Source organism: Pantherophis guttatus, chromosome 7, assembly GCF_059756535.1.
Source record: "Pantherophis guttatus breed Tessera chromosome 7, ASM5975653v1, whole genome shotgun sequence".
In the NCBI taxonomy this organism is placed as follows: Eukaryota; Metazoa; Chordata; class Lepidosauria; order Squamata; family Colubridae; genus Pantherophis; species Pantherophis guttatus.
In genome coordinates this window covers 88,114,641-88,138,392 of record NC_142069.1, presented here as the reverse complement: position 1 = coordinate 88,138,392, position 23,752 = coordinate 88,114,641, and the positions used below count along the sequence as shown (strand labels likewise).

Sequence of the window (23,752 nt, the reverse complement as noted above, 5' to 3'; positions counted from 1 at the left end):
GCACCTGCCTTCCACACATGCACCTGGGCTCAAAAACATGCCTAAATAGGATGGTATAGAGCTGGGGCAGGTGGGCGGGCCCATCCACGATTTCCACTACTGGTTCGGGCGAACCGTTCCAAACCGGCTGAATACCACCTCTGGCTACAAGGAATTGACATGTTCTGAATTTCTTTGTAGCCATCATCCAGATGTTTAAAGTTTAGTTATGACGTGGGATTAAGCAAAAAAAAAAAAAAGAACAGAAGACACAACCTTTTGTAGATTTATTTAACTGAAATTTCTTATGTACCCTGAGTAGATTCTGGAAATTAGTGGATTGGTGACATGGGAGACTCGACTCCGTTTTTGGACCCTTAGGGATCTTACTGCCTTTACCCACTAGATTTCTATACCGCTTCATAGTGCTTTACAAACCCTCTTTAAGCGGTTTACAGAGTCAGCCTCTTGCCCTCAACAATACGGCTCCTCATTTTACTCACTTCTGAAGGATGGAAGACTGAGTCAACCTTGAGCGGGTCAGGATCGAACTCCTGGCAGTCGGCAGAGTTAACCTGCAATAATGCATTCTAATCACTGAGCCACGAGGAAGGAGAAGAAGAATGGGAAGGAGGGAGGAAGGAAGGAAGGAGGGAGGGAGGGAGGGAGGGAGGGAGGGAGGGAAGGAAGGAAGGAAGGAAGGAAGGAAGGAAGGAAGGAAGGAAGGAAGGAAGGAAGGAAGGAAGGGATAGCAATAGAACTTAGACGTATATACCACTTCACAATGCTTTACAGCCCTCTCTTAGCAGTTTACAGAGTCAGCCTCTTGCCCCGAACAATTTGTTGTTGTTAGTTGCGAAGTCATGTCCAACCCATCGCAACAACATTCTACCATGTCCTCTACCATTCTCTGGAGTCCATTTAAGCTCATTTAAGTCCCCAACAATACGGCTCCTCATTTTACTGACCTCTGAAGGAGGGAAGGCTGAGCCAACCTTGAGCCAGTCAGGATCGAACTCCTGGCAGTCGGCAGAGTTAGCCTGCAATACTGCATTTCCAACCACTGCACCACCACAGCTCTAGTTGTAGAAATGATCCAGTTGTTCTTATTGCTTTTTTTTGTCCCAGGACAAATATATCTTTCGGGATTCTTCTGTGTATTCAATCGTGTTACAGCGTCCAGAGAAGCAATCATTACACCAACTGTTTTTAAACAGAGGAGCTTTCTGAGGGAGCTGTTACGTCTTTTTTGTAGGGTTGTCCTGCCATGAGTAGTTGTTAGAATTGTTGAATTGTTTTCTGTCTAACTCGTTGCCAGGGGACAGCCTGCTGAAAGCGCCATAACTTTTCTATCTTTGATTGGATAATCTCTTCTGTTTCCTCACCCACCTTGAGAGAACTTGCAAACGGGGCCACCATGTCGCTGTAGACTTCACAACATAGACATTAAAAGACAACTAGTCTTTGCCATTCTCACCTTTAGCAAAAAAAACAGGGCTATGAGTAGGTATTTTCCTCAGATGAATCTTCAAGAGAAGATGCGTTTCTAATTTTTTAAAAAAGCAGGGATTTTGGAGATGCTGTTCTTTGCTTCCTTATTTTTGGCATTCCTCCCAATAACAGAGATTTAGTGTCAGGGTAATGATGATTTAAAGCTGACCAGCCAATGTAAGGCTAATGCAACTGTAAAGCTGGTGAAATGTAAGGCTGATGCAATGAGAATGAATCAGCATTGGTATATCCAGTTTAAGACTCTGAAGGGGGTCCACCCAAGTCTTTTACCCCTTTAAGAGGTGTTCATAAATTTCAGCCAGGAGAGGGCGTATTCTCTCTCCTTGTTCGTTGCTGAGTTCTCCGTGTAAAGTTAAGAAGAAGATTGATTGCTCGTCAGGTATTTGCATACCATGTATATTTCTGTATATATCTTGTATATAAACCACTGTTAAATGTCTAAGTCTCTGTGTGCTGTGTTTTGCTCCTGGATTGTCTCCTAATAGTAGTCACACTGCAAACACTCTGACATTTAGCAGTAGCAATTAGACTTATATACCGCTTTACAATGCTTTACAGCCCTCTCTAATTAGTTTACAGCAGGGGTGTCAAACTCAAGGCCCACGGGCCAGATTCGGCCTGCAGGGTACTTATAGCTGGCCCACAGGGCCTCCATTGAAACAGTGAAGGACTGACCTGTGTTGTCTCTGTCAATGAAAACAGCAGCCCTCTTGAGCTCTGTTTTCACTAGCAGAGAGTTGCAGGAGGCCGTCGCAGCAGAAAACAAAGTTTGGGAGCTCATTTTCATTGGCAGAGCGCATGGGCCATACAGCTGCCCCCAACACGGGTGACGTTGAACTGGCCATGCCCACTCTGGCCCCCCGAGGTCAAACACAACCCTGATGCGACCCTCAATGAAATCGAGTTTGACACCCCTGGTTTACAGTGTCAGCCTCTTGCCCCCAACAATCTGGGTCCTCATATTACCGACTTCAGAAGGATGGAAGGCAGAGTCAACCACGCAGCTGAAGTTTTGAAAGAAAACACAACCGAGATAATAGTGGACGCTCAGGCAGGACAAAGAGAAAAGTGAGGCACGGAATAACTAAGAAAACTCGGTCTAGACGATTTCCAGGGGGAGCCATTTTGTCCGCCCATAAACACTTATTTGCTTGCTTGCTCCTATCTCCTCTTCCTTTTTTGTCTTCTAGCCGTACCCCATAAAATAGGGAGGATAATTGAAGGGAGCCCTGCCGATCGCTGTGCGAAATTAAAAGTCGGAGACCGGATCTTAGCTGTGAATGGCCAATCCATTATTAACATGCCTCACGCTGATATTGTGAAGCTCATTAAAGATGCTGGCCTTAGTGTAACTCTTCGCATCATTCCTCAGGAGGGTAAGTCCTTGACCCTTAAAATCCAGGAGGGGAACTGGATGGAGGAACCAATTAATTCAAACGGGTCTCTTGGGGAAAGGGGAGCGATTTTTGTTGCGGGGAGGAAACAGGGCCCAACATCGTATCAAGGGTATTGCCGGTTCCCCTCCTCCTCCTCCTCCTCCTCCTCCTCCTCCTCCTCCTCCTCCTCCTCCTCCTCCTCCTTTTTTTTTTACAGAATGGAGAATGAAGAAATAGACAGCAAGACTAAGTGGAGATTCTGTACTGATGAAAGAATCAATAAAAGTGAATATTTGTAGCTCAGGGTTGAAATGAGGGGTCCTTGGTGCTCTCTGAGCTTGGTTGGTTTCTTGTGGACATTCCATTACCCAACTAGGTACCATCATCAGTGTTCCAAAGTAGGGAGGTTTGGGAGAAGGAGGGGGAGGAATAGTTGCAGTTTCATTCCATTTTACATAGTGTCCTTTCCACTGACGTCAGTTAACTTGCTTGAGGGCTCTTTTAGGGTCGGTGACTGAAAACAGAACTCAAACTATCAGCAGTCCTAACAGATCAGTCTGAACTTCAGATATTTTTAGTGTAGTTTCTACCCTTACATCTCCACCCAGCAGGGATGTCCACAGATTGTGGTCAAAAACAAAAAAAAATCAACATGGTAGCAGCGAGATTGAAACTCGAGGTGGGTTTTTTTAGAAAATAAGTGGCTTGACCTTGTTCCCTTTCCTTGTTCTTCTCCCACAAAAATTTGGATGGATAGATGAATTAGATAGATGAGAAGAGAGAGAGAGAGGAGAGAGAGAGAGGAGCAAGGGGAGAGAGGAGAGAGGAGAGACAGATGAGAAGAGATGAAGGGGAGAGAGAGATGAGAGAGAGAGATGAGAGAGAGAGGGAGATGAGAAGGAGAGAGAGAGACGAGAGGGAGAGAGAGAGAGGAGAGAGGAGAGAGATGAGAGAGAAAGAGATGAGAGAGATGGATGAGAGAAAGAGGGAGATGAGAAGGAGAGAGGGAGATGAGAGGGAGAGAGGAGAGACAGATGAGAAGAGATGAAGGGGAGAGAGAGATGAGAGAGAGAGATGAGAGAGAGAGGGAGATGAGAAGGAGAGAGGGAGACGAGAAGGAGAGAGAGGAGAGAGGAGAGAGATGAGAGAGAGAGAGATGAAAGAGATGAGAGAGATGGATGAAAGAGAGAGATGAGAGAGAGGGGGTATATGATAGATGATTGAAAGAAGAAAGAAAGAGAGAGAAAGAGAGAGAATAGATAGTTGGGTTGGATTGGATTGGATTGGATTGGATTGGATTGGATTGGATTGGATTGGATTGGATTGGATTGGATTGGATTGGATTGGATTGGATGCCTTCCTTTTTTTTCTTATTTATTTATTTATTAGTCACATTTTTATGCTGCCCAACTCCCGAGGGACTCTGGGCGACTAACAACAAAGAATAAAACAATGCGAACAATATCCCATACAAAAGTTTTAAAAAAAACATTAAAACCTATACACTCCAATTCGTGGCCTGATCTTGCAAGATCACCGTAGCCTTCACCATATTCTTCACTGAATGCCATCTGGGTTGACCACTCTCTAATGTCTCTTGTTCCACCGTGCAGAGGTGAACAGCCCAGCTTCCGCACCCAGCTCCGAAAAACAGAGTCCCATGGCCCAGCAACACAGCCCTGGGACTCAGCAGAGCCCTGTAGCACAACCAGCTCCTCCACAACCTCTACAGACTCAAGGACATGAAAACAGGTAAGGCAGGAATCTTTGGCTCTTGGTTCCATGGGGAAGGTGGGAAGAGCTTATTGGGCTTAAAGCCAAACAGCTCAGCTTCACTTAACCCTTTTGTTAGTGTGAAGAAAGATTTCGATTAGTAGAATAGGAGAAGGGTGGGTGGACATAAATGACTCATCAGTTCAGAATCGTTTCGTTCCCACAACCGTCTAAAACCAACTCCTTCTTGAACTCCATTGACCCTTATCTGGTGCCAAGTTAGTGTATTGAACTTTAGCTGACTAAATTTTTGCAGGCTTGAATAAATCTTCTGTGAGATAGTCCTGATTCTTTGTACTTGACATTAATCGGTATAGAAATTTGATTAAATAAATAAATAAATAAATAAATCTAGTCAACTAATTTATGGCTCAGCCTATGCACAAGAATTTGGAAATCTTCTGAACTCACACTTGGCCTACCTCCTAGTTTTATTTTCTCTGCCTCTTAAATCGCCCACTGTTCTAAGTATTGTAGTGCCTCTCCCTTTCTGTTCTTGCAGCACCAGGGGTGAAATGCTCCCGGTTCAGACCGGATCGCTCGATCTGGTAGCAATGGAGGCGGGTGGTTCGGAGAACCGGTAGCAAAAATCCCTGCGCCCCCCCACCCCCACCCCACCCATGCCCAGCTGAGCCGCAGGATCATCAGAGGTCTTTTTTTTTTTTTTTTACTTTTAACAGTATTTTTTCTACAACCTCTTCCGATGAAAAAATGCTGTTAAAAGTAAAAAAAAAAAAAAAAGCCTCTGATGATCAACGGCTCAGCTGGGATCGTCAGAGGCTTTTCAAAGCATTTTTTTTCTGCAACCTCTTGGCCGAAGAGGTAGTAAAAAAAAATGCTTTAAAAAGTCTCTGACGATCCCAGCTGAGTTTTTTGATCGGCAGAGAGGTATTTTTAAAAAAGCCTCTCTGACGATCCCAGCTGAGTTGCCTGATCGGCAGAGAGGTATTTTTTAAAAAGCCTCTCTGACGATCCCAGCTGAGTTGCCTGATCGGCAGAGGCTTTTCAAAGCATTAGAAAAAATGCTTTGAAAAGTTTTTTTTTAAAAAAAAGTTGGCCACGCCCACCCAGTTACATTACCCCCACACACACCAAGCCACGCCCACAAAACCGGTAGTAACAAATTTTACATTTCACCCCTGTGCAGCACCCATGTTGTGGTGCACACTAGAACCCTCCCTGGTCATTCTACGGACATCTCAAACACCACTGCCTTAAGAAGAGTCTTCTCATTTTCAACCGAGGCCCTCCAAATTAAAAATGAGATGCTACCTCATTATACTACCTGAGACTTCTCAGGAAACAACAACTGAATGAAACACTGCTGGCGACCTTCTACCGCTGCACCATAGAGAGTATTTTAACTTACTGCACCTGTGTATGGTTTGCCAACTGCACCGTGGCAGATAGGACAGCGTTCCAGAGGATTAATGTCATTGCCCAGAGGATCATTGATTGCCCTCTACCCTCCTTGGAAGAGCTTTATAGCTCCCGCTGCCTTAAGAAAGTTCAAAACATTCTTAAAGATCCATCTCATCCTGGGCACCCCCCCCCTTTTTTTTTTTTTGAACTATTACCATTTGGCAGACGGTACAGGATAATAAAAACAAGGACAAATAGGCTGAAAAACAACTTCTATCCCAGGGCAGTAACTACCGTATTTTTTGGAGTATAAGACGCACCTTTTTCCCCCCCTAAAAGAGGCTGAATATTTGGGTGCATCTTATACTCCGAATGTAGCTTTTTCGAAGCTTTTTTTCAGCCCTAATGAGGCGCTAACGAGGCGCTAGCAAGTGAAGCGATCTCCATGCTTTGCTCCAATTCTCAGCTGTTTTTTAGAAGCTTTTTCTCAGCCCTAACTAGGCGCTAGCTGAGTGAAGCGATCTCCCCCGGTATTTTGCCCGCTTTTCTCATTGCTGCTTCCTCTCAGCTGTGCCTTAGAAGCTATTTTTTATCCCCAAGCAGGGGATAAAAAACCAGCAAACTAATGTGCTGAAGCTGACCAGACTAAGGACGCTAGCCAGATGAATCCCTGAAAGGCAGATTTTTTTCCCCCTATTTTCCTCCCCAAAAACTAAGCTGCGTCTTATACTCCAGTGCGTTTTATACTTCGAAAAATAAGGTATATTGAATTCTAATGCATAGTGCAATATTAATGCAGTATCAGGGATTTTCAATTCAATTGTATAGAATGTGAAGGATGGATGTTTTTGTTTTATTTTTATAGTTTTCTTATGTATGATGTACACTGAAGATGGCATTTAATTTCGTAGTACGAGATGCAATGAAAATAAAGTAAACTACGAAACTACATGCTTTGATTACTTGGCCAAGAATATGGGACTCGGTTTTACAATCCAGCAATCTACTGGATTTCGTTTCTGTTTATTTTTTACAGGTTCGTCCTTCCGCCAACAACAGAACATTCAATTCTAATGAATGTTGTTGTTGTTGTTATTCTTGTTTAGTTACAGGTCGGAAGTCAAAGCAAGGCAGGATGTCAAACCCGACATTCGACAACCTCCGTTTACAGATTATCGGCAGCCTCCGTTAGATTACCGGCATCCTCCTGTATTAGATTACCAGCAATCCCCCCCTTTGGATTACCGGCAGCCGCCTTTGATAGATTACCGGCAACATTCTCCTGACACCAGGCAGTTCCCCTTATCGGATTACAGGCCACCTCAGGTATTCCCCGTCGTCGGTGTGCGCCATTTTATATTGCTTTTTCCGTCCTGCGCCCCAATAGTTTCAGACGTTTCTGTTGCCTAAAATTAATTAAATAACTGATACATAAAGGACTTTATGGATTAAGCCAGTGATGGTGAACCTTTTCGGCACCGAGTGCCCAAATCGGAACATGTGTATGCACAGGCGCATGCAGGCACCGGAGCGCCGGAAACCTGAAGGCCAGTGTTGTGACCCAGGCTCATGTAATTAATATTAAATGCAAAACAGTTCCAAAAACAAGCAGATTTTATTAAAACAACTGAGAATTAACTCATTCTCAGTTTATTCCAAATTAAATGAAAGCAAAGTCCTCAAAACACCATTGTTTAGTTTATCTCTGACCTTGGGATAATTAGGCAAACTGCCAAAGGCTTTTCTTGGCAACAGTTCAGGAACAGAAGACGCTGACAAGAAAGAAATACATCCAAACACGAAGTAAATCTCTCAACGGTTGTTTTCCGGCAAAGAGGCCAAGAGCCGTTGCTGGTCTTTTAAGCCTTATGGGAGGGACCAATCATCTCTTGGCCCTACTCCCGAGTCGTCCTCTCTGCTTTATCTGCTCCTGCCTTCTGGCAGCTCTTCTCATGCGTGTACTAGGAACAGGCTCCTTCTGTTCCTCTGCCTCTCTACTATCAGCCTCTGGAGGCTCCGAAGTCCACACATCACTCCCAGATGGCCCTGGCCCCATCTCTGCCTCTGACGCAGAGCCCTCATCCGGGCCTTCCCCAGCTTCTAGGACCGGCCCATGTTCTTCCTCAACCTCATCACTGTCTGACTCCACTGCCAGCTCTGCAGGCTGCTGGCGCACCACAACAGCCAGCATACACACCAGCCACCTGGTCTATGGGTTTCCGGTGCATGCATGTGTGCCAGCCAACTGGTCTTCGTGCGTATCAGAGCACCGGAAACCCAAAGTACCAGGTGGCCAGTGAGCAGCTGGTCTTCAGGTTTCCAGCACTCTGGCATGTGCAAAAACCAGCTGGCCAGCATGAATGTGTATGTCGGAAACCCGAAGAGCAGCTGGAGGTGGCTCGCATGCCATAGGTTCGCCATGACGGGATTAAGCCAACTGACCGTCTCGAATATGAAAAACGGATCCAAAACAAATGCAAATAAAATGCAAAAGAAACATGAATATGTTCATAATAAACTGTCACTCCTGTGGTTAACTCCGGTCTGAACTCTAGATATTCCATCTCCTCTTCGTAATGGCCTTTGAAATAAAGAAGAGGGCTGGTTTGCTAGTGAAAGGCAGGTTTCTCTGGGTGGCCCAATATTTATTTATTTATTCAGTTTTTTATAAATAAGGGAGCAAGTAAGCATCCCTTTCTACGTTGTATGGTTCGTAGTCAATGAGAATATGTCCAGTGTCTTCCAAGGGTTGAGAACCAAAACTCTGTATGTGTGTGTGTTTCCTGTGCCTGACATTAACAAATGATGATAGATAGATAGATAGATAGATAGATAGATAGATAGATAGATATAAAGATAGATGAGAGATTAAAGATGAGAGATGAGAGAGAGATGAGAAATAGATAGATAGATAGATAGATAGATAGATAGATAGATAGATAGATATAAAGATAGATGAGAGATTAAAGATGAGAGATGAGAGAGAGATGAGAAATAGATAGATAGATAGATAGATAGATAGATAGATAGATAGATAGATAGATAGATATAAAGATAGATGAGAGATTAAAGATGAGAGATGAGAGAGAGATGAGAAATAGATAGATAGATAGATAGATAGATAGATAGATAGATAGGAGATTAAAGATGAGAGATGAGAGATGAGAGAGAGATGAGAAATAGATAGATAGATAGATAGATAGATAGATAGATAGATAGATAGATGGATATGATAGATATATATAGAGAGAGAGATGATAGATGATAGATAGATAGATAGATAGATAGATAGATAGATAGATAGATAGATACATACATACATACATACATACATACATACACAGATACATAGATAGATAATGATAGGTGATAGATGATAGATGATAGATGATAGAGAGACAGAGACAGAGAGAGAGAGAGAGATGGATGGATGGATGGATGGATGGATGGATGGATGGATGGACGGACGGACGGATGGATGGATATGATAGATATATATATAGAGAGAGATGATAGATGATAGATGATAGATAGATAGATAGATAGATAGATAGATAGATAGATACATACATACATACATACATACATACATACATACATACAGATATAGATAGGTGATAGGTAATAGATGATAGATGATAGAGAGACAGACAGACAGACAGAGAGAGAGAGAGAGAGAGAGAGAGAGATGGATAGATAGATGATAGAGCAACAGCAAGAGCACTTAAACTTATATACCGCTTCACGGTGCTTTTACAGCCCTCTCTAAGCAGTTTACAGAGTCAGCCTATTGCCCCCAACCATCTGGGTCCTCGTTTTACTGACCTCGGAAGGATGGAAGGCTGAGTCAAACCATGAGCCTGGTCAGGATCGAACGCCTGGCTGTGGGCAGCGAGTCAGCCTGCAATACTTTCCCTTTCTTTGTGTTGCTGCTGTGAAAGCCAACTGCAGAGACCCTTGTGTATTTACAAACACACCTTCCGAGATCAGCTAAGGAATAGCTGATCGGGTCAAATCCCGCTACAGTTACGTCTGCTCTTGTTCTTTGGATGGGAGCCCTATCATTTGTCTAAGCGAGAGTCACTTTTACGCACGGATGACCTAAGCAGCTCCACCAGCAGATTGTAAACTAAATGTAAATTTTATGGAAGGACTGTGTAAATATTGCCACTTTTCCCCCCCATTTTACAGATCAATTCTTCCAGTAATTAGGAAATCTTTTTAAAAACCCACAAAGGCGCTCTAGCAAAAAAAAAAAAAATGAGTGTTGGTTCAGCAGCTCGTACCTTATGTGTCTATTTGCGTTGCTGTTTGAACTGTTCAAACAGACATTCTCCGCACATAAATTGCACGGATGGCCAGATTCCGACATGCTCACCAACTCCAGCAGTCTTATCCTGAGACGTATTCCGACGAGACACAGATTTCATAAGCATAGAGCGTCAACCAAAATATAATGTGTGCATAAAGTCATAAATAACTCCCTTTTTACGACTCTGTAATCCAGTGGTGGGTTTCAAAAATTTTTATTACCGGTTCTGTGTGTGTGGCGTGGTGGGCGTGGCAGGGGAAGGATACTGTAAAATCTCCATTCCCTCCCCAATCCAGGGGAAGGTTACTGCAAAATCCCCATTTCCTCCTGATCAGCTGGGTGTTGTGGCTCCGACCCCCGAGCCCATTTTATCGGAGGAAGAAGGCTCCAAACATGAAGGAGAGGAGCCGGCCAGGCCTCCCTCTCCAGGCCCCTCCTCTCTGGCAATGCCTCAGGTGTCTGCCGAGGGAGAGGAGATTGACCAGGAGCCAGGTGTCTCCGATGACAGCGATGAGGGTGATAAGTCGTTCCTGGATCCACGCCAACGAAGGCGAGATAAACGTTTGCAGCAGATGAGGAGGCGTGCCAGGGATTAAGCTGAGTCACTGGACCACACCCTACAGGCTATATAAGAGAGTGTGGTGGCCATTTAGACTCTGTGATGGACAAAGCTAACTTCTGGCTAGTCACTTTGTACAACACCTAAATCTGCTGAAGGTTTCATGTTTGAGCTGGACTGTTTTGAAAACTGTGTGTATTCGTTGGTGTTATCTGGTGGAGGAACACTCCCTCTTCTTATAGTAAAGCACTTGGCAGACGGTTATCGTATTGCTGCCAAGTTCCTGATAACGAACTTTGTGTGTGCCAAGTACTTCTTTAACCCCCGGCTGGCTGTTTGTGTGTGTGGGGGGACGGGGACAGAACACTGGGACTTGGGAGACAGAGAATAAGATGGGGGTGAGGCCAGCCAGAGGTGGTATTTACCAGTTCTCCGAACTACTCAAAATTTCCACTACCAGTTCTCCAGAACTGGTCAGAACCTGCTGAAACCCACCTCTGCTATAATCCCTTAATTCGGGGTAGAGTTAGGACGACTGGATGGAGCTGAACATTTACTGACTGGATGCCTTTCCTGACGCCTAAATGGAGTTCACAGCAGATATTTTCTCTGCCGCTATCTAGGATTGAACTCTCAACCTTCCGAGTGGGAGGCAAGTATCTTCACCATTAGGCCACCATGCCATTCAATAAAATCATAAATATTTTATCTTATACAAGCTATATATCCACAATACCAAAAGGATGGTAATTATCTTAATGAGATCCATACGATCATTAAAAAAAAAACAACACCTGGTGAATATTTCAATTAAGCATTGCGATATAAAGAGGTCAATTAAACTGTGTCCGTATTTCTTCGTTGACATGGCAATATGCTGAAAGTATTGACTTTGGTCAAAAAAGAAAAGAAAATGCTACCATTTCTTAACATTGTTAATTTTTCTTCTCTTCTTTGGTTTGCCTAGGATTTTGATTATTTTACTGTGGACTTGGAAAAAGGAGCCAAAGGGTTTGGATTCAGCATTCGTGGTGGGAGAGAATACAAAATGGACCTCTATGTTTTGAGATTGGCAGAGGACGGGCCAGCAATAAGAAACGGACGGATGAGGGTAAGACAACTTGAGGAGGTAAATGCTAACAGATCATCGAAAGCTTGGCATTGAGCAAAATTAAGCTCATCTCTCACTAAATACGCACAGGGTAGAGTATCGGTGTTGGAGTCTATAAATATATTTATATTTATTTAACAAATAAATATAAAAAGGGACGCGGTGGCTCAGTGGCTCAGAAGCTGAGCTTGTCGATCAAAAGGTCAGCAGTTCAGCGGTTCGAATCCCTAGTGCCGCTAACGGGGTGAGCTCCCGTGACTTGTCCCAGCTTCTGCCAACCTAGCAGTTCGAAAGCAGGTAAAAAATGCAAGTAGGAAAATAGGGACCACCTTTGGTGGGAAGGTAACAGCGTTCCGTGCGCCTTTGGCATTGAGTCATGTCGGCCACATGACCACGGAGACATCTTCGGATAGCGGTGGCTCTTCGGCTTTGAAACGGAGATGAGCACCGCCCCCTAGAGTCAGGAACGACTAGCACATATCTGCGAGGGGAACCTTTACCTTAACAAATATAAGCATAAATAAACATTTAATAAATATGTTAGAGAAATTGCAGGAACTGGGTATGTCTAGTCTAGTGAAAAGGAAGACTAGGGGTGACATGATAGCAGTCTTCCAATATCTCAGGGGCTGCCACAAAGAAGAGGGAGTCAAGCTATTCTCCAAAGCACCTGAACGCAGGAGAAGAAGCAATGGATGGAAACTAATCAAGGAGAGAAGCAACCTTGGAACTAAGGAGAAACTTCCTAACAGTGAGGACAATTAACCAGTGGAACAATTTGCCTCCAGAAGTTGTGAATGCTCCAACAATGGAAGTTTTTAAGAAGATGTTGGGTAACCATTTGTCTGAAGTAGTGTAGGGTCAGGGGGTTGGACTAGAAGATCTCCAAGGTCCTGTCCAACCCTGATATTCTGTTAATATTCTTTAATTGGCTGGTAGAGTGTACCTTTTGGGCATAAGCAATCCACACATGCAGGGGTTAAATAACTACTTTATTATGTTCAGCCTATAATACAGGAATCTGCCCGGTCTGGCAGCCTACACCTGGGAACAATTAGATAAAGCTCCAAGGATTTGGACGGGGTGTGTAGTCTCGCCCTTTTGTGGTTGCACAGTGACTCCAAGCTAGCTCCAGACTGGGCGTTTCCTAGCAGTTACCCAGATACAGACTAGAAATAGGTTCTGTTGACTTCAACGGGTTCACATCAGGGGTGAAATCCAGCAGGTTCTGACAGGTTCTGGAGAACCGGTAGCGGAAATTTTGAGTAGTTAGGAGAATCGGCAAATACCACCTCTGGCTGGTCCCAGAGTGGGGTGGGAATGGAGATTTTGCAGTATCCTTCCCCTGGCACGGGGTGGGAATGGAGATTTTGCAGTATCCTCCCCCTGCCATGCCCACCAAGCCACACCATGCCCACCAAGCCATGTCCACAGAACCGGTAGTAAAAAAATTTGGATTTCACCACTGGTTCACATCACAATAAATAAGTATCCATTCATTTGTTTGATGTAGAAAATATAGTTGGGGTTGTGAGGCAGATGTTATGATTATATAGCATTTACATGCTAATGCATTTGCCATGAAGTGTTTTCTTGAGGAACAGATCTATCCTATCGCAGCAATGGCGAACCTATGGCACGCGTGCCAGAAGTAGCACGCAGAGCCATCTCTCCGGACACGTCAACCATCACCCGTTGCTTTTCCGGGTTCCAGCCAGCAGGTCTTCGCATGCAGGGGAACGCCGGAAACCGGAAGGGCAGTTCCATGGCGTGCATGCATGTGCCGGGAAACTGAGCTTCTGGCTTCTGGCATGTCAGCTAGTTTTCACTTGCACATGTGCACCAGAAACCAATAGACCAGGTGATCGGCGCACATGCACATGCCGGAAACCGGAAGCTCAGCTTCCCGTCATGCACATGTGCGTCAGAGAACTGTTCTTGCAGTTTCTGGCACTCCCGCATGTGCATGCCGGGGAGCTGCTCTTCCGGTTTCCAGCACTCCCCTGCGCACACGCATGTGTTCCAGGGGTGGGTTCTACTTACCTTTACTACCGGTTCACAACGGGGCCGTGCACAGAAGCGTTTTGATGACATCGGGGTCGGGGGCGGTTTTACTACCGGTTCTATAGAATCAGTGCGAACCGGGGGCAACCCACCACTGATGTGTTTCCGTTTCGGCACTCGGTGCCGAAAAGGTTCACCAACACTGTCCTATAGTATCAATAGACTTCAGAAGAGCATCCATATTAACCATCTGTGTTTTCCCTTGTTTCCCCCCCCCCTTCTTTTCATTTCAAAGAGAAAGCAATGCTCTTGTTGCCTGAGCTGAAGTGCAAATTAATAAAAATAAGTTAAATTGCCAGATTAAAAACACGAGCCTCCGTAATTGCACAAAACAATAGCTGTTGTGTAAGGCGCACACGAACCCCAGCTAAGCTAATCTGCCTGATCATTGCTGCAGATTTATTTGCACATCAAAATATATTCCAAGGAATAAAACTATCCCATGCCGGTCTTAATAGGATTTTATTCCTGCCGAGATGCAATTTTTTCCCCCTCTTTAGTTGCACTCGCTATTACTGAAGTACGTGTTTAAAGATTGAACGACAACTCTATAATTAGGAACCTTCTGCAGCAGATTCGGAGAAAGGCATTGAGGGGGATCCAAAAATTAGAAATAAGGTGTCATGAGGGGGGATTGGAAGATCTGGGAATATTTAAATTGAGGAGGGATGTGAGACGGTCTTAAAATATCAAAATGGCTGTCCTCCCAAAGACAATTGAGACTTGTTTTGTTATTGCCCTGGAGTCCAGAACGTGGAGCGATTTATTTAAATTAGAGAGAGGCAATGTTAGCGTTCCAGCGCTGGCATATGAAAGGAGAGGAGAAGCTTGAACTTTTGCCTACTTAATTCCTTTGAAGATTCTGTCTCCTCGGAGATGGGAGGAGGGGGAAACATTCCTGTGATCTGACGGAGATGGGCTGAGGAGAGTGGCTTGGAAGATAGCCAATGAGATGTAGAGAATTGGGGATCAGAAAGGGAGGGCTTGGGGGGCAAAGGTCAGTGCTGACCGCGAAAGAGCCAGGGACATATCACTATGCTCAATAAAGAGAAAATTTCCTCAAAGATTGGCAGTTTGGAAATTCATTTATTTTGAGATAGCATCGAAACCTGACAGGCGGATTCTGATTAAATATTAGAGGGGGAGGGAAACCCATCCTAAAATAGAAGCAATTCAGACAGAGGAACCAACCCTCCAGAGGGATGGCATTTTCTTGTTCACTGGGCGTGTTCAGGTAAGAGATGAGATGAGTTTTAATTTGAATTCCTCATTAAACAGGACCGCTGACGTGGCAGTTTTCAACACTAATCATAAGAGTCCACGAGAAACTCTGAATTCAGAAGAGGCAAAAGTTTTAAGTACCTTCCTTTTTCAGTTATTCTGATCGGTTTCAGAGGTGGTATTCAGCCGGTTTGGTAGCGGCAATCGTGGCCACACTGTCCCCCTGCCCCCCGATTTGGGCCTAGTAGGCCTCCCTGCAGCCTTCTGGGAGTCAAAATGGGCTGCAAGGGGATGGTGCTGCATCCCCCCCATTCCCTGTGCCCCATTTTGGGCCTAGTAGGCCTCCCTGCACTTACCTGGGAGCCAAAACGGAATGCATGGGGACTCCTAGAAGGGGCAGGGAGGGACAGAGCCAGCCGGCAATTTCACAACCGGTTCTCCCAAACCGGCCCGAACCTACTAAATCCCACCACTGATTTTAACCCTTAAAAGTCTCAAATTTGTCATCCGACAAATTTTCCATGTTACAATGTATAGCTGCAATATTTGGCCACAACTGTTCTAAGGATGTCATTTTTGTTCATGGGTGTTCAGATCCCTAGTAAACAAAATAGGCCCTGAGCAATTTGGGGGAATTATGTTTTATAATGGAAGGAATTGGGTATGTCTAGTTTAATGAAAAGTAGGACTAGGGGTGATATGACAGCAATCTTCCAACATTTGAGGGGCTGCCACAAAGAAGAAGGGGTGAACCTATTCTCCATAGCACCCGAAGGCAGGACAAGAAGCAATGGATGGAAACTAATCAAGGAGAGAAGCAACCTAGAACTGAGGAGAAATTTCCTGACAGTGGGACAATGGAATGATTTGCTTGTTTCAGAAGTTGTGGGTGCTCCAACACTGGAGGTTTTTTTAAGAGATTGGACAGCCGTTTATCTGGCATGGTATAGGGTCTCCTGCTTAAGCAGAGGGTTGGACTAGAAGACCTCCAAGGTCCCTTCCAACTCCGTTATTTTGCTATATTGAGCATTAACTTTTATTGCCAGCCATTTCTTATCTTCTCATATCTTTTGGTAGTTTGGACCTCCCAAATCCCTTCCAAACTCTGTTATTCTATTATAATTAAAGAAAAAATAATTAATTAGCACGCTAAACATTATTTAGGAATTCATTCTGGGTTCCGGTGTTTTCTGTTAAGGCTTCGTCTGGGCTTCATTCTGAATTTAAAGTGGAATTTCCTACTCGTCAATCTCAGCTCCCGTTGCCGAGTCTTTGGTCATTGTTTTTTATTCTAAAGCATTTGCGGCAGAGGTGGGTTGCAGCAGGTTCTGACCAGTTCTGGAGAACCGGTAGCGGAAATTTTGAGTAGTTCGGAGAACCGGTAGTAAAAATTCTGACTGGCCCTGCTCCCAACTATTCTCTGCCTCCCGAGTCGCAGCTGATTGGGAGGAAATGGGGATTTTGCAGTAACCTTCCCCTGGATTGGGGAAGGAATGGAGATTTTACAGTATCCTTCCCCTGCCACGCCCACCAAGCCACGCCCACCAAGCCAAGCCACACCCAGAGAACCGGTAGTAAAAAATTTTGAAACCCACCACTGATTTGGAGGACATGATCGCAGGATTCTTGAGCCACTTTTAATAAAATAGGGATTAGCTTTTGATGGATTGGAATCCTAAAACTTTAGTAACATAATGTATTGAACTGCAGGAAGACAGAAGTGAAATAACAGATAAAAAGTAGAACGCATTTTCTTGAGGGTACTTGAATTGGTTTCAGCTGCATATTTTATTTTATCTTAATAAGAAACAAATGGGGGATCTATTATATAGCCTATTTTCAAAAACAGTTCAGTTCTCATAGTCAAAGAAACCTTAACAAGAAGGAAAGGGCTTCTTCTTCTTTTCTTTTCTTTTTTTTTTATACACTTATGATTAATTTTATTCTTTAAAACATGCAAGTCAGGTCGTCTAGCTGCAAGTAGGTTCATAATTCATGGAAAATAACCTCCAAAAAAGAAAAGTCAGGCTATTCATCTCAGCTTTAATCAGATCAAATTCAACATTTTTTTTAAAAAAAATGATAATGTTAAATTTATGTGGTTAAGTCTGAATTATCTATAAAGGTACGTACATTTTTCCCCCTCTATGGAATGAATTAGCATAGCTTATTTGGTACGTTATACAAACATTTCTGGAATGTATCTTGGAAGAAAATTATGACTCGTACAATAAAGAGCCGTCAAGAATCGTGAGGTAAATCTTCTGTCAACAGGAGAGCGTAGATCAAAATGCATATTGTTATATTCTTTTACATAATTTAGATGGCCAGCTAAAACATATTGCTGCTTTACTATTTCCAGAGCATTCATTGATTCAGGACCAGTCGAGTTAAAAATGCTGGGCATGGGGGGGGGCACAGGAATTTTGCTACCGGTTCTCCGAACCACCCGCTGCCATCGATACCGGATCAGGTGATCCGGTCCAAACTGGGAGCATTTCACCCCTGCATTGAGGGCCGCATCAGGGCTCTGGAGACCAGGTGGGCGTGGCCGACTGGGTGGGCATGGCCAGCTTAATGTCACTCACTGGGAGTGGCTGACTGGGTGGGCGTGGCCAACTGGGTGGGTGTGGCCAGCTTGACGCCACTCCCCAAACTGGCATGTTTCCTCTTCACATTGGATACACTGGGCCGAAGCCACGCTGACCCAATGTTTCCTCTTCACATTGGGTAGACTGGGCCGAAGCCACGCTGGATAGAAGGAAGTGAACTACCAATAATCTTTTCTGCTGTCCTCACCACTCCCTGCAGTGTCTTCCTATCCAAGACAGTAACATTAATGCGTTTTCCATCTCATCATGGCAGGAGAGCAAAACTTTCAGGGATGTAGTGTTTGAGGTGGGTCATAAAACCATGCTAAGTTAACCTTGAGGAGGTAACTTATGTCTAGTTTTTGTTACATCTAGCCTGGATCAGTGGTGGTATTCAGCCGGTTCAGACCGGTTCGGGCAAACCGGAAGTGGCAACCTGCGAGTGAGCTCGTCCACCTGCCCCGGCGCTATGCTGTCCTATTAAGCCACATTTGCTAAGCCGTGCAGAAACGTGCAAGTTGCGCATGCGAGCAAAATGGACGTGCGGAAGGCTGCGCACGCTCACATTTTCGGTGCGCGGCAAACCGGTGGTAAAATTATGTGAAACCCACCTCTGGTCTGGATGCGAGCAGACTTTCCCGAATGCCACAAGTTCGCTTGCTGTCTCTTTCCATCAGCAGGAAGGATGGGGAAGGAAAAAAATACCCAAACAGTTTGTCTAGAAACGACAATCCACATTTAGAAAGACAATGTCATTTTTTTTTTGGCCAAGCAATTAGTCTCTTCCAGGAGCTTTAATTATGGAAATGCATTAAGTTGGCAGACAACGGTACCCCCGGTGCACAATCAGAGGCTGTTTTGATCATTAAAAGTTGCCACTTAACAGAGGCTGTAAGCCCACGCATGTAATTACGTTTTGTTCTGACCTGGCGGGGGAAATAGTGGAATTCATTCCACCTGGAATGAATTTTTGTTGATTGCTGGAACTTCGGTCGTTCCGGAATGACATGCGACCTCCTTGGTTTAAACGAAGCTAGTATAATTGTTTTCGAAACATCAGAGGTGAGCCAGGGACATCCGACGGAAAATATTTACCGGGATGCGAAAATCACCCGTCTGTTTTTGTCCTTTCAGGCCTATTGGAAGGGCAGAGTTTCTATTTATTATTATTTAGGGAAGATGAGAACGTGGCGGAAACAAACATATATCAGTGGTGGTATTCAGCCAGCTCTATCCGGTTCGTCTGAACCGGTAGTGGTGGCAGTGGGAGACTCCGTCCATCCACCTGGACGTCATCGCTTCCCGATTTTGATGTTCTGCGCATTCACGCGCGCACTCATATTTGCTAACTGGTAGCAAACATTTGCGAACTGGTAGCGAATGGAATACCACCCCTGACATATATACACAGTCCAAGTAATTGTATATAAAACCTATATGCAGATACGGCAGTAGTTATCTAATTCAGCTATCCAGAAAGTCGCTTCTGAGTGTTAACAGATTAACGGAGTTGGAAGGGACCTTGTAAATCATCTAGTCCAACCCGCCTGCCCAAGCACAAGACCCTACACCAGAGATAGCTAACCTTTTTTTCCTCAGGTGCCACATGTGTGTGTGTGACTGCATGCCCACACCCATAATGCAATCCCCCCGCGCGCCCCTGTGCATGTGCGTGCGACCCCCCCACACACTCCATTTTGGGCCTACCAGGCCTCCCTGAAGCCTCCTGGAACCAAAAACGGGGCGGGAGGGGGAGTGCCACATGCACGCATGACTCCCCACCCATGGATGCATGTGCGTCTCCCACATGCGCGGCAGAGACCCAAAAATCAGCTGGCCGGCGGGAGGTTCACGTGCATGCACGGTGGAGCTGACCTAGGGCGACGGCTCGCGTGCCCACAGAGATGGCTCCGTGTGCCACCTGTAGCACGCGTGCCATAGGTTCGCCATCATGGCCCTATACCATTTCAGACAAATGGCTGTGTCCAGTCTCTTTTTGAAAACCTCCAGTTTTGGAGCACTTACAACATCCGGAGGCAAGTCGTTCCAAATAGGGTTTTCTGCCTGAGCAGGGGGTTGGACTAGAAGATCTCTAAGGTCCCTTCCTGCTCTGTTATTCTATTCTATTCTATTTAGCTAGGCTCTTTAGTCTCATTCTACAACTCTTTGGTTGTAGGAAGCGAATGTCAAAATGTTATGGATGACAGGGTAAAAAGCCTGGCTCTTTTGCTCCAATATATTTTAAGGAACATCAAATTATAGTGATCCATGACTTACATTTATTCCATTAACTCCCCACTGAAATGTCATGGGGAATACATTCGCAAGGTATATGATCAGGTGCTTATCACATGTTTTCTGTTCTTTTCCCATCCAATAAATTATAGGGTACAAAGCAGAGGTGGTATTCAGCCGGTTCGTACCAGTTCAGGCGAACTGGTAGCGGCGATTCTGGTTGGGCCTGCCCACCCACCCCGGCTCTATGCCGTCCTATTTAGGCATGTTTTTGAAGCCGGGTGCGTGCACGGAAGGCGCATGAGAGCGCATGCGAAGCGAGCGTGCGCGACAAACCGGTGGTAAGAATATTGGAAACCCACCGCTGGTACAAATTATGGGATGGGCTTCAGGACTCTGTTGGGGTGCCGCTACAATACAGGTAGTCCTTGGCTTACAACCATTCATTTAGTGACCGCCCAAAGTTACAGTGGCTCTGAAAAAAATGATGCATAACCGTTTTTCATGTTTACGAGCGTTGCAGCATCCCTATGGTCACATGATCAAAATTCGGATGCTGGGCCACTGACTCATATTTATGACCGTTGCTGTGTCCCGGAGTCACGTGATATCCCTTTTGTGACTTTCTGACGAGCGAAATCAATGGGGGAGCCGGATTCCCTTAACAACTGGATTATTAATTTAGCAACTGTGGCAAAAAAATGTCATAAAATGGGGCAAATCACACTCAGTGTTGCTTAGCAGCGGAAATTGGGGGCAGTCGTATGTTGAGGACTGCCTATAACTCAAAAAGGGGAACAGAAGGAGACTGAATTCGATGTGGTGGCTGGGGGAAGGCCAGCAAAAGAAGACCAGGTGGGCGCTACAAAAAAAGAAATACTGAAAAATTCCTTGTCACCACGAGAAAGGCAGTTGTTGGACAGCGACTCTAAATGTTGGCAGTTCTTTCGGCCTGTGGCTCTCCTTCTTCCTATCCTGTGAGTCAGAGCAATTTGTAAAAATAATTAGAAAAAAGAAGAAAAAAGAAAAGAAAAGAAAAAGGAAGGAAGGAAGGGAGAGAGAGAGAGAGAGAAGGAAGGAGGAAAGGAAAGGAAAGGAAAGAAGGAAAGGAAAGGAAAGGAAAGGAAAGGAAAGGAAAGGAAAGGAAAGGAAAGGAAAGGAAAGGAAAGGAGGACGGGAGAGAGAGAGAAAGGAAGGAAGGAAGAGAAAGAGAGAGAGAAAGAAAGAAAGAAAGAGAAAGAAAAAAGGAAAGAAAAAAAAGAAAGAAAGAGAAAGAAGAAAGAAAGAAAGAGAAGGAAGGAAGGAAAGGAGAAAGAGAAGGAAGGAAAGAGGGAAGGAAGGAAGGAGGGAAGGAAGAAAAGAAAGAAAGAAGGAAGGAAGGAGGGGGCAGAAAGAGAAAGAAAGAAAGAAAGGGAGGGGGAAGGGGAAGGGGAAGGGGAAGGGGAAGAAAGAAAGAAAGAACATGAAAGAGGAGAGAGAGAAAGAGGGAGGGGGAGGGGTCAGAAAGAGAAAGAAAGAAAGAAAGAAAGAAAGAAAGAAAGAAAGAAAGAAAGAAAGAAAGAAAATGAAAGAGGAGAGAGATAAAGAGGGAGGGGGAGGGGGCAGAAAGAGAAAGAAAGAAAGAAAGAAAGAAAGAAAGAAAGAAAGAAAGAAAGAAAGAAAGAAAGAAAGAAAGAAAGAAAGAAAGACCAGCTTTCCCCACCAAATTCTGGTTGTGGGGATCAAGTGAAGGGAACTCCTTTGAGCTCCTGGGAAATTCACATTGGATGTGAGACTCCAAATACAGTTAGTCCTCGAGTTACGACCTCAATTGAGCCCAAAATTCCCATCAGACAGACATTTGTTGAGTGAATTTTGCTCCATTTTTCAACCTGTCTTGCCTCGGTGGTTAAGCGAACCACTGCAGTTGGTAAGTTAATAACCCAGTTCTTAAGTGAATCCGGCTTCCCCATCGACGTTGCTCGTGAGAAGTTCGCAAAAGAGGATCACGTGACCTTCGGACACTGCAGCTCTCATAAATATGAATCAATCTGAATTTCGATCACACGATTGGCTGGAAAGGTCGCCCCTGTCAAAAACAGCTGTAAGCCACCTTTTTTCAGTGCCATTGTAACTTTGAGCAGTCATTAAACGAACTGTTGTAAGTCGAGGATTGCCTGTAGTCCAGTGGTGAAATCCAATTTTTTTTACTACCGGCTTGGTAGGCGTGGCTTGGTGGGCGCTGCAAGGGAAGGATATTTCAAAATCCCCATTCCCACCCCACTCCTGGGGGAAGGATACTGTAAAATCCCCATTCCCACCCCACTATAGGGGGTAAGGATATTGCAAAATCTCCATTCCCACTCCACTCTGGGGCCATCCAGAGGTGGTATTTGCCGGTTCTCCAAACTGCTCAAAATTTCTGCTACCGGTTCGCCAGAACCTGTCAGAATCTGCTGGATTTCACTCCTGCTGTAATCATAATAAGAAAGACCAGAAGAAGACATTCCTGCAATTTGACTGTAGATCTTTCCTTCGTTAAAAAGGTCGAAAATCCAATAAGTCAAAACTTATTGAATTTAAAAGGGTATAAATTAGAACAGAATAGAGTAACAGAGTTGGAAGGGACCTTGGAGGTCTTCTAGTCCAACCCCCTGCTTAGGCAGGAAATCCTACATCACTTCAGACAAGTGGTTATCCAACATCGTCTTAAAAGCTTGCAGTGTTGAATTGATCGTTGTGATGGTCCCATGTGAGACGTTGTGTCTACAAGGACTAACTTGGTTCCTCTTATTTTTCCAACCTGGCAGGTGGGAGATCAAATTATCGAGATCAACGGGGACACCACGAGGGACATGACGCACACCAGAGCAATAGAACTCATCAAATCCGGTGGCCGAAGAGTACGGTTGTTACTAAAACGTGGAACCGGACAGGTCCCAGAATATGGTGGGTTTCCACTTTTTTTATTATTATTATTATCATCATTGTTGTCGTGGTGGTGGTGTTGGTGGTTGTCGATTTAGTGGCCCTTACCTTTCAAACTACCTGTGTTGTGTTTGGTGTAACATGGAAGTAACGCTGCAAAAAAAGGGGGGGGAGATGTTTGTTTGTGTAGTGGAGTTCCCTCTTTGTCTCTGTCCTGAAGGAACGTTCCAGAAAGACGTAGAATGTTCTAGAATGTTCTTTCTAGAACATTCTTTCATCCCCTGGGGAAAAAATTATATGGATGTGGTAGAAGAAAGATTCCATTTGTAACCCCACTGACATCTGGACCCAACTCCTTTCCACCCTACTCCCTATAGTAAACATCGCTACAGGTAGTCGTCAATGTCCGACCGAAATTTCTATTGATAACTGAGACCGTTGTTAAGTGAGTTTTGGCCCGTTTTACGCCTTTTCTGGCCACAGTTGTTAAGTGAATCACTGAAATTGTTAATAACATGGTTGTTAAGTGAATCTGGCTTCCCCGTTGACTCTGCTTATCAAAAGGTCGCAAAAGGGGATCACACGACCCCGGAACACTGCAACCGTCATAAAATATGAACCAGTTGATGTGTCCGAATTTTTATCATGTGACCATAGGGGATGCCACAATGGTCGTAAGGTGTGAAAAACTGTCATAAGTTACTTCTTTCAATGCTGTTGTAACTTCAAACGGTCACTAAAAACATCGTT

At 44.6% G+C, this 23,752-nt stretch overlaps 1 protein-coding gene across 23 annotated transcripts in view; it reads left to right on the top strand.

Moving 5' to 3' along the window:
- MAGI2 (membrane associated guanylate kinase, WW and PDZ domain containing 2) overlaps positions 1 to 23,752 on the top strand; it is a 630,648-nt gene that overhangs the window by 582,164 nt on the left and 24,732 nt on the right. For all 23 annotated transcript variants that reach the window (XM_087873383.1, XM_087873381.1, XM_087873380.1 and 20 more), the window contains 5 exons: positions 2,682 to 2,867; positions 4,481 to 4,619; positions 7,109 to 7,328; positions 11,841 to 11,984; positions 22,885 to 23,023. In XM_087873383.1, the coding sequence (XP_087729509.1) occupies positions 2,682 to 2,867; positions 4,481 to 4,619; positions 7,109 to 7,328; positions 11,841 to 11,984; positions 22,885 to 23,023 (828 nt within the window). The remainder of the gene's footprint in view (positions 1 to 2,681; positions 2,868 to 4,480; positions 4,620 to 7,108; positions 7,329 to 11,840; positions 11,985 to 22,884; positions 23,024 to 23,752) is intronic.